General features: G+C 40.9%; 1 protein-coding gene across 1 annotated transcript in view; it reads right to left on the bottom strand.

Annotated features, from left to right (window-relative positions):
* F5 (coagulation factor V) overlaps positions 1–11308 on the bottom strand; it is a 77954-nt gene that overhangs the window by 33336 nt on the left and 33310 nt on the right. The window contains exons 10-13 of the mRNA XM_008824901.2: positions 10553–10764; positions 8679–8829; positions 7060–7272; positions 3048–5580 (exon numbers count right to left, since the gene is read on the bottom strand). Of these exons, the coding sequence (XP_008823123.1) occupies positions 3048–5580; positions 7060–7272; positions 8679–8829; positions 10553–10764 (3109 nt within the window). The remainder of the gene's footprint in view (positions 1–3047; positions 5581–7059; positions 7273–8678; positions 8830–10552; positions 10765–11308) is intronic.

Raw genomic sequence — 11308 nt, 5'->3', positions numbered from 1 at the left:
GACCTCCACAGCATTGCATGACACAGGTGTGCTTACATACATGCAGGCAATACACTCATACACATAAAACAAAAAATAAAATAAAATAGAAAAAAATGAGTTTTTCTGTATGAAACAGTACATTTTAAAATGAAATGGAGATCTTTTTTAAAGGTGAAAACCTCATTCAATTTTATGTGTTATAGGGTTTATACTGAGTTCAATGTTGTATAACTGTATTAATTCAACTGTGAACCTAAAAATTTACAGCCAATGATGAAACAGATGCATCTTTGCTCTGGAAATTGTTATTGAATATGTTAAAGCTGTAATGAAATGCTTCTTCTAATCATGTGGTCATTAAATAAATAATCTAAAAATCTTTACTAATACAAAAATAGTAGAGAAGTTCCTCCCAAAATTAAAAGCAGAAATACTGCGTATGAAGCAATCTCATTTCTGGACACAGAGTTGATGGAAGTAAAACTGGTCTGTCAAGGAAATAGCAGCACCTTATGTTATCACAGCATTATTTACAACAGCCAAAAGAGGAATCAACCTAAGTGTCTACCAATAGTGAATAGATAATAACAATGTGGTACATGTATAGAATTGAATACTACATGGTCTTTAAAAAGAAGAACATTCTGTCATTTTAAGGAGCCAGGCACAGAAAGGCAAATGCAGCACAAATTCATTTAGACAAGGGATCTTAAAACATTGAACTCATAGAAGCAGATAGCAGATTGTGGTTTCCAGGAACTTTGAGGGAGGAGGACTACGGAGATGTTGGTCAAAAGATTCAAAATGCCATTCAGATAACAAGAATGAGTTCAGGAGATCTACTGTATACCACAGCAGCTACGATTACCAGTAGTGTATTATAGCCTTAAGAATTGTCAGGAGTATATTTTAAACATTCTAATAATAAAAATCAACATGTGAAGTAATGCACATATTAGTTTGACTTAACCATTTCATAACTTACATGCATATTAAAACATCATGTTTGGCACTATCAATACATATAAACAACAGCAGCAAAAAGCCCACACATCTTATGGACTACTACTCAGAAATAAAATGAACTGATTGTACGCATGAAATAATTTGGATGAATTTCTGGAGAATTACATTGAGTTGAAAAATGCAATTGCCAAGGGATTTCATGTTGCATGATTCCATTTATGCGACAATCGTGAAATAACAGAATGATGGAAATGAATTATAAGACCAGTGGCTGCAGAATTAAGGAGGAATAGAGTGGGAGGGAGGCCAATTATACAAGAGCAGTAAGAATTGTGTGTGTGTATGTGTGTGTGTGTGAGCATTGAAGTCAATATATTTGTTGCAGTGTATTATAGTTTTCCAAGATATTACCATTAGGGCAATAAAATCTGGTAAAGAATACAAGAAATCTCTGCAGTATTTCTCATAATTGTATGTGAATCTACAATTGTCTCAAAAGGCTTAATTAAAATATAAATAGAGCCAATTATCCCACATGCATCTCAAGAGTTCAGTTTGAGGCCAAAGTATACCAAATTCTCTCAGGTTTCCTATGGTTATAGACATAAGCTAAAATACAACCCTCAAACCCGTGATATTAGTTGTATTTCAAAAATCTATCAACAGAGAAACTTATTCTGTCTTCTTTCCAGCCTTTCTTCCCTACTGGCCTCATTCATCCATACAGCCTCATAGCACTCACTGGTCAGACAAAGCAACTCTGTTGATCATAAAAGCCAGTTTTAGGCCTGGGTAGGATATAAGATTTTTAAGGAGCTGGTTCCCTTTCTTTCTGAAGGCTGAATCCTATCCCCTCAAGGCTTTGCTTGGAAATATTCACATAACTAGTTTATTCCCACATAGTAATGGGTGTTAGCCTTAATTAAGAAATAATAGGAGAAAGTATTTAATTTATTTAAGATTTATTTATTGTTATTTTATGTGTATGAGTATTTTGCTTGCATGCATTTAAGTGCACCTGTACATGCAATGCCTGTAGAGGCCAGAAGATGGCATTGGATACCCTGGAACTGGAGTTATGGACAGTTGTCAGCTGCCATGTGGGTGCTGGGAACCAAACCCAGGTCCTCTACAAGAGCAGTCAGTGCTTTTAACCACTGAGCCATCTCTCCAGTCCATAGGAGAAAGTATTTTAAACAAGAATTCTAATTCATCAGGCATCAGATGAATGAACTGTGGTGTTATCAGTCACACCATACATTGTGCTTGCCTATAGCAGTTATACTTTAAAAATATTCATGTAGCAGCTTTTGTAAGAGCCATGGCCTGTTTAGACAGATTATACTCAGTTGCTGTGCTGTATCCCTGAGAATCTGTGATCCATTAATAAGACTTGCTCCTTCCAGAACATACAGCCCAGTTCAATGTAGCTTTCTACTCTTAAGCAACACTGAATTTAAAATGATCTTAAAAATACAAAAGTAGGCCGGGCGTGGTGGCGCACACCCTTAATCCCAGCACTCAGGAGGCAGAGGCAGGTGGATCCCTGTGAGTTCAAGGCCAGCCTGGTCTACATAGTGAGTTCCAGGACAGCTGGGGCTACAGGGAGACCCTGTCTCAAAAAAAAAAAAAAAAAAAACCAAAAAGAAAAAAAAGTACAAAAGTAGATGGATCCCTTAGAAACTGTTGTTAGTAAGTAAATGCAGAAGGAGATTTCTACATTTAAAATTCAGATTCAAAGCAACTTCAACCAAATCATATTGATCAGCAGGTAGCTTTGTGTAGGTAAAGGTGTGCATTAGTACAAGGAAAGGGTCCAAGAACGTAAGTGGGGAGAGGAGATGAGATAGGAGACCGCATTCACTGTAGACACCGCAGATTTCCCATAGTGATTACTCATCTTTTCCCCAGGTGTCATCTAAAGCATAGAAGCTAATATCGAAATTGACAAAGGAAATATCACAGGCCAGGTTGAAACAGGAGAACCAGGTTATACTGTTTATAATTTACTCAAAATTGTTTCCCTGGAGCTGTTGTAGGTGTGTTTTTCACAACAGCAGTAGAAAAATGAGAATATAAAAAGAGAAAACTAGCCAAACCTGTGTGCAAATTTTGAATAATCCCAGGATATTTCTTCAGCAGCAATATAATAATATTTCCTGTTTCCATCGTGGCTTCGGAGGTACCATGCTGCAATGTTGTCAGGATTTCTGGAGGAGCTGATGTCTGTCCTCGTATCAGTTTGGTAGGGGTCATTATAGGCCACGTAATCATCTTCAGCGTAGTCATCTTCAGTGCTTTCCACTTCCTCCCTTGGAATAATCTCAATGTCGTCTCCATCAACTCTACTGAGGCCTACTATAACAAGAGGATTTAATTTCTTTTCATTATGTGTAGGAGATGGTGAAGGAGATGGCATGTGAATGAGGTCTGGAGAGGGGGAAATACGACTTAATTCTGGAAGAGGTGAAGATTGAACAGAGTCTGAAGGATAGGGTATCTGACCAGGCTCTGGAGGGGGTGACATTTGCCCGTGATTAAGAAGAGGAGTTTCTGGGATGAGGTCTGGAGAGAGAGTCACCTGGCTGAGGTCTGGAGAAAGAATTATCTCATCAAATTCTGGAGACAGGGCCAAGAGGCTGAGGTCTGGGGAGAGGGTCATCTCATTGTCATCTGGGAAAAGGAGCATCTGATCCAGGTCTGGGGAAAGGATTGTCTGATCAGTTTCTGGAGAGAGGGTCAAGAGGCTGAGGTCTGGGGAGGGGGTCATCTGGCTATGGTCTGGGGAAAAGGATATCTGACCCAAGTCTGGTGAGGAGGTTGTTTGACTATGGTCTGGGGAAAGGGGCATCTGACCCAGGTCTGGGGAGGAAGTTGTCTGGCTCTGGTCTGGGGAAAGGGGCATCTGACCCAGGTCTGGGGAGGAAGTTGTCTGGCTGTGGTCTGGGGAAAGGGGCATCTGACCCAGGTCTGGGGAGGAAGTTGTCTGGCTGTGGTCTGGGGAAAGGGGCATCTGACCCAGGTCTGGGGAGGAGGCTGTCTGGCTGTGGTCTGAAGAGAGAGATGGTTGACTTTGGTCTGGAAATGAAGTTCCCCAGACTTCATGTTCCCAAGGAGGGGATGCTTGAGCCGTGTCAACAAGGTGGTATTCATAGCGTAGGTCATAATCAGGTACCTGGCTGGGCTCTGGAGGAGAGGATCTGTGACTGGAGCCTATAGTAGACTGTGTTTGATTAGAGTCTTGAACAGGAAGTTTTGGAGAGTGTTCCTCTGGGAGCACTGACTGATCAAGACCTATAGGGGAGCGCATCTGCCCAGTGTTATGTGGAGGGCTCTGCTTATGGTCAAGTAATGAAATTTCCTTGTCAATATTCATAGAAGGGAAAGTCTGATTCAGGTCTGTGGCGAGAGCTGTTCCATTGGGCTTATGGAGTAACAGTGTGTGATTAACTTTCCGGTCTAAAAACATGGGGTGGGCATCTCTTCTCAGGGGGTGAAAGCCCCTTGGAGATAGAGGACTGTGATGAGCATGCTTCTTATCCTTCTTCTTTTTTCGTGTCCTGATGAAAAATGGTCTTTTCTTCAAGTGTTTATTTTCCTCATCCTGTCTAACTTGAAGAGCTTTGTGTCTAACTGCAGAATAATTAGGGAGGTCAATTGGCTTTCCTGTTTTGTTTGTAGCAGGGATACTATCTCCCTGAATCATTGAGATGTTTTGATTTTGAGGACTGTCTAGCAGTTTCTTAAAAGCCACGTCTTTACCATTATCTTGTGTTATTTCATAACTCCCCTTTTCATTAGCCAAATGCCATTCCCTATTCAAAATCTTGGATGGATTATTTTGTTTCAGGAGTAACAGGACACTGGGACTGTCCTCCGAGAGCCCCATTCTGGAAGTGCTCTTTGGTCTTGAATGCTTCCCAGTTTTACGGGCTGGTCCTTTCATCCAGGAGAACCTATGCTTCACTACTTGGTGTTCTTGTGCCTCGGATAGTGCATGCTTAACTTGATCATGATTTGTCAATCCTTTTGCACCAGGAGGAAGCAGGCTTATCCCTATGATATCTGACTGTGGATCCTCCATATGATTTTCAGAATATGGACTTGAATGTTCTTCTATTGAAGGGTTCAGAGATGAGTTCTTGTCTAAGCCAGTGAGGTGTTCTAGCAGGGTACTAGTGGTGGTGCTTCCTGAGTGAAGAAGGGTTTTTTGAGGTTCTTTGAGGTTACTATCAACGAGCTTACTAAGGTTTCTTAGAGAAGAAGATTTTGAGCCAATGACAATATCTGTACTTGGAGAAATAAACTCTTCTCTAGAGCTATTCTCCAGGGCGAGGGCAGTAAGATTGAACTCATCTTCCTCCTGATTCAGTGATGCATTTCTGAATGACCTAATTCCTAATGATGAAGCCAATGTGTACTGGTAATCATAATCAGGATCATCTTCTTCTTGCTCATTTTCTGAAGACTCGCTCATTTTCCATGTAGTCATGGCTGTAGGTGCTGCTAGAGGTTCATAAATCTCATATGAATCTTCATCATCATCGTTGGGGATGCATTTAACATCCCTGAATCTCAGTCTCAGGTTTTTGCTTCTTGGGCTGGAATTCATGGTAGTTAACATCCAAGTTCCTTCAAAAGAGACACAGAGAAGAGAAGGCTGAAAGCCCAGGAAAGGATATAAGAACACAAAGATCTGTTGTGGCAAATAGTTCTAGTGAATTTTAGAATTAGCCTAGTATCATATCTGAACCATTGCTATTAATGAACTATTAATTACTGAGCCACAATGACATAAGGAAAGAAACTAAGAGTAAGGCGTTTAGGGTTCTCTAAGATGTAACTGGACACTGTTTTGACATCCAACCACATGATCAGTGTACTTCTATTGTATAGCAGAATTTAGAATAGAAGTACTGATCATGATCAGTGGTGATTAAGGAGAAAAACAGTCTTTCATTATAGATTGTTTAAAAGTTACTCAGATATTTAGGAAAAGGACATGAAAGGTAAAGTGGACTTTGAATACATTACTGTCTTGTTAGTTTCACATGTTGTTTAAGAGTTAGAATTGGGAGAATTATGATGAGGTCTTCCTCCCACAAATAAGAAATATTTAAGCATTTCTCAGAAATAATTTATGCAGGGTAGGGCAGTTTGAGTGACTCTGAATGTGAATTACTGATGCACTAAGGTTGTGTGGAAGTCCAGAGTGAGCACTTGAGTGCCAGGCACTTGGCACTATTACAGATAATGGTTAAAACAATTTTGTTAAGTGCTGTTATGCCTTTCAGATGAGGGTTAGTGAGTTAACCTATCCAAAGTTATAAGAGATTGAGTGGCAGATCAGGATTTGAATTTGGGTCTAACACACCAACTGCCTCTGAGACAGTCTCCAAGGCCTAACTAATGATTGCTTACATGAGGGTGGGATGGTCTCTAATAAGAGGTTAAAAAGGGGGAATGGAGAGATAGCTCAGCAAGCACAAGGTCCTGAGTTTGACCCCCAGAATCCACATTTAAAAAGCCATATGTGGTGCCCCATGCTTATAATACTTGCACTGGGAAGGAGGATATCTGGGTCCCTGAGGTCCACTGGTCAGTCATCCTAGCCTACTTGGCAAGTTCCATGCCAATGAGAGACACTGTCTCAAAAAAAAGCGGAGAGCACCAGAGGAATGACTCGTGAGGTTGTCCTCTTGCCTCCACATGAGCACACACACACAAATGCAGGCACACACATGAACACACGTGTACACAAACAAACACGCGCATACACACACAAACACACAACTTGAAATGGTTCTGATAAAAATAAGCGTACTTTCATGACTGAAATCTTTGTGTTACTTCCTCAAGTTTACACCTGTCTTTCTGCTGTGGTATATCTTTACTTCCCACTTGTCCTGAAGATGTGCACGTGAAACCAGCATGAAAGGACTGGCTCTATTTAAGTCATTCATTTCCCAAATAGAAACCATAAGAAGCAGGGAAAGGCAAGGCTACAGGGTCAGGGAGACATAGCAGGAGCTGCCATTGTTTAGAGAACCACAGAAGACCTTTTCTGAGACTTGGTTGGCTTCCTCCCCAAGTATCCATGCTCTTACTCACCAATGTTATCCATTGTAACAGTCACAGACTCGCCATGCATGGGGAACAGAGTCAGAGTGTCCTCATGTCTCTTTCCATAGATGAATGAGTGTCCAGTGAAGTGGATGGTCAAAATATCATCATGGGTTCCCACTGTGCAGAAGTGCCACTGGACAGTGTCATCAAAACAGAATCCTAAAGTGGCTATACTCTCAGGCACGTAGCCATTGATAGCTGAAAGAGTGAAATCTGTCAAAATGCCAAGCCTGTGCAACACAAGGCATATGTCTAATTATACCCAAGACAAATGTCCCAGTGTTCACTTGATTGCGTCAAATCAGTGATTTTCCAGGATGTTTTATCAGGTCTAACATGTGAAGAAGACAAATTCAACTTCCCAAGTAACAGCTTATTCTTCAAAGTTAGCCAAGGGAGAAATATCAGGATAAGGTATCAGAACAAAGCCTTTCATTCACAATGACTTATTCATTCATTAGTCAGGGGTATATTAGATATTTTGTATTCTATGCTCTGCCTGTAAAGATATCCTGAAAATCAATTTAGAATATCATCCAGAATAATTCTATCTGGATGAAAACCTAAATATAAGAAATTCATTTTCCTGACACAGCAGCCACGAGTAAGAACAGATGTCACTGAAAAAGCAAACTTCATTAATTTTCTGTTACATTTTGAAATCATAATATCTAGAATATACTGAACTGAGTAAAACATTATCAAAAATAATTTCTCTTTACTTTTTAATGTGGCTACCAGAAAAAATTTAAATTATATATGTGATTCATATGTAACTTCTGCTTAGCAGCACTGGTCTAGAACTAGCTCAGATTTATCGCTAAAATAAAATTGTGTGAAGAAAGCTGGAGGTGACACCTATCAGTTCCAAAGTTACAAGAACAGACTCTGGGGAACCCATCTGCATAGACGTGATTATTTCTTAGAAAAGGTGATTGGGGAGGCTTTGAGGACCAGAGGAAGGGATGCTGGTTGTTGGGGAAAAGTTTGCTTGAGGATGCTTCAGTGAGAGCCCTCTCAGACTTCTCATGACAATGAACTTTGGAACTGTGGCAAGTGCTGAACTGTGGCTCAGAGAATCCCTTTGCTCTGAACTTTTTGTAACTCACTTCAAACCTCCTTATTCATTGCCCTTCCAAGACTATAGGGTCTCCAGATTTATTTTGCTTTACTTTATTTGACAATGCAGCTTTATAAAAAATATTGTTTCTGTCCTGGCTTCACCTAAAAAGTATTTGTCCTTCACCGTTCTGAAATCCTAAGGTACCACTGATCTAAGCCTGCATTGCCTTCCCTCCCAGCCTCCCACCCTCCCAGTCTTCCTTACTGCCCAGAGAATGCGTACCCATACCCCCTGCCCCCTTGGGAACAGGAGAGCAAGGTGATTCTTTGAATCACCAGGCTTTGATCCTTTTCTTAAAAGACAACATGCGTTGGTTGCAATATTGTCACCCAGGGAATTCATCACCATGTCCTTGTATCAGAAGTGATCTGAGAGAGCTGCTCAGTAGAGTATGTATTCTCATTATATTTTTGCCTTTAGGTGTAGACACACTTCAATCCCAAGAGTGAAAAAGATGGATAAAAATGGTACTCTGGCTTACTGCTCATGATGTTTGATTGATAAAACTTGGGGTCGTCACGTTTCACCTCATCAGGATTTTCACAAAATTTGTTGATGTTGTCCTCAATGTACCAGCTCTTGTTCTCATCAAAGACTGCAAACACAGCCTGCTGCTCAATGTCTGCTGCCCTCTGGAGGGTGAAAGGGCTGCATTCAGTGATTAAAGCTCCAGCTGGTTACCTGTTTCCCCATTGTCCCTGAGGTCAGAGAAGTCACAGGTCAGGCACCTATGAAAGCCCATTATATACCTAGCGCTCACCAGACATAAAGCCAATATGCCCAAGTAAACACAACAGAGCAGAGAATTCAGACTAAAATACCCCAAGGGAAAAATATCCATTTGGACACAACACCTGGAAGTCAGTTTATCTCTGTAACTGAGCATCTTTCAAAATCAGTGACCAAGTGTGTTCCAAATAGTTGCCAAGGATAAGCAGAAACTTGCAGGAGGGAAGCTGGCCAGTCCACCTTCCCTATTTCCTATACTACTTCAATAAGTCAGAATTTTGTGTTTGGATAAGACCTCTTTGATTATTACTTATCCTAATGGGAATTTCAAGGGAATAATATGAAACTTCTCATCTTCAACCAAGATAAACTCAGGATGGCGATATGGTCACTGTTCCATTGGTAGAGTGCTTGGCTAGCATGCATAAAGCTCTGGGCTCAATCCCCAGCACTGCAAAAACTGGGTATTGTGGCCCAGGTCTCTAATCTGAGCACTCTGGAGGTAGAGGCAGGAGGATCAGAAGTTCAAGGTCATGAGGCTAGAGAGATGGCTCAGCTGTTAAGAACATTTGCTTTTCTTCCAGGGGACCGGAGTTTTCTGTGGCGAGAGCCACCCATATGGTGGCTAACAACCATCCATAACTCCAATTCCAGGGATCTGATGCCCTCTTCTGGTCTCTGCAGGGCATTTCACACATGTGGTACACTTACATATATGCTGGCAAAACATTCATATACACGAAATAAAAATAACAAAATATTAAAAAATAAAAAAGATGTTCAGGATCATAATGAGTTTGGCTAGGCTACATGAGAAACTCTATCTCAAAAAGGAAAATGGTAAACTCAGAAAACTGGTGTCTTCGTTCCCGTTCTTTGGTCTCATTTAGTCTCACCAAAGAAAGGCACTGACTGCTTCCATTTCACTAGAAGCTGCCTCCAAATGTGCTTGTATTCAGATGTTCTCTCCTCCTTCTCACTATTGCATGCCTCTGAAAACAACAAAGATTGGTATCAAGTTAACACTGAGCCCCTAAGCCATCTTGTAAAAAAATTCAGAATGGATATTATTACCCATTTGACCAAAGGAAGACATTAAAAGCAGCTGAACGGCTTCTTCATCACACGGTTAATACCTGGAACTTGAATCTAAAACAAAGTGCAGCATCACACTGAACTTGGTTTCTGTAGTGAGAGTCCAGGTGAAAACAGACAAAACAACAATGTTTAACAGAAACAATAAATGTTACCACACCGGTGCTGAAAGATGATTATCTGATAGTTAGAATTATCTAGAAGGAAAAGCCCTGTTATTCAGCATCTCATCTGTTCCAGCTAGAAGAAATCCCCAGAGTTCCTTTTTATAATTTTTTAATTATTTTTATTTTATGTGTGTAAGTGTTTTGCCTACAGGTTTGTAAGTGCACCCATCTGTGCAATGGCCACGGAGGCCAGAAGAGGGCATTAGATCCCTTGGAACTGGAGTTAGCAACTGTTGTTAGCCACCGTGTGAATGCCGAGAACCAAACCCAGGTCCTCTGCAAGAGCATCCAGTGCTCTTAACCACTGAGCCATTTCTCCAGTCTTTCCAAAGTGTTTCTTAAAGTTACTTTAAAAATAGAATACCTGTATGCCTCTCTGGTCCAGGGATCTGCTCTTACAAATCAGAAGCAGTCCTATCAACCCAGAGGCAAGGTCTCTGGTAATGTCCACATCACTGTAGTATGGTCTTGCTAAGCACTGGGCGTCATTTTCTGTGGGCTCATCAAATTCGAGGATATTCCACTTATAAGTGTAGGTTTCCCCTGGTTGAACTGGTCTAATCATGGTGTGACTGCCTGAAAGAAAATATACTAGATTGTTTTCATTTGGAATAATACTTCATGAGAATAAATAGCTACCTTAGCTCACACTAGGAGTAATTATGATGAGGAAAGAAGCATTCCTTTTTCTTTAATTTTTTTTGAAAATTTCATATCTGAGTGCATACCATTTCTACCCCTTCCTCTTCCCCGTCTAATTCCTCCCACATTCCCCAATCCCGCTCTCTCTCAAATTCCTGATCTCTTCTTTAACCATTGTTACACACATACACACACACACACACACACACACACACACACATTTGGTGTTGTTCTTATGTATATAGGTTGAGGGCTGACCACTTGGGATTGGATAACCCATCTGGGAGTTTGTCCCTGGAGAAAACCGAGTCTCCCTCCCTCAACATCTGTTGACTGTTGGTAGCTCTTCATCTAGAAGTACGGCCTTGTGGAATATTCCCCATCCACGTTGGCATGTCAGTTAGTCTTGTCATTACGTAGGTCCTGTTTAACCATATTGTGGAGCTCTCATGGGTGCGGCTTCCCTGTTATGTCTGGA

This window comes from Nannospalax galili, unplaced genomic scaffold (assembly GCF_000622305.1).
Source record: "Nannospalax galili isolate Female #2095 unplaced genomic scaffold, S.galili_v1.0 scaffold1189, whole genome shotgun sequence".
In the NCBI taxonomy this organism is placed as follows: domain Eukaryota; kingdom Metazoa; phylum Chordata; class Mammalia; order Rodentia; family Spalacidae; genus Nannospalax; species Nannospalax galili.
The sequence above is the reverse complement of the archived record's forward strand: the minus strand, read 5'-3'. Positions and strand labels throughout refer to the sequence as shown.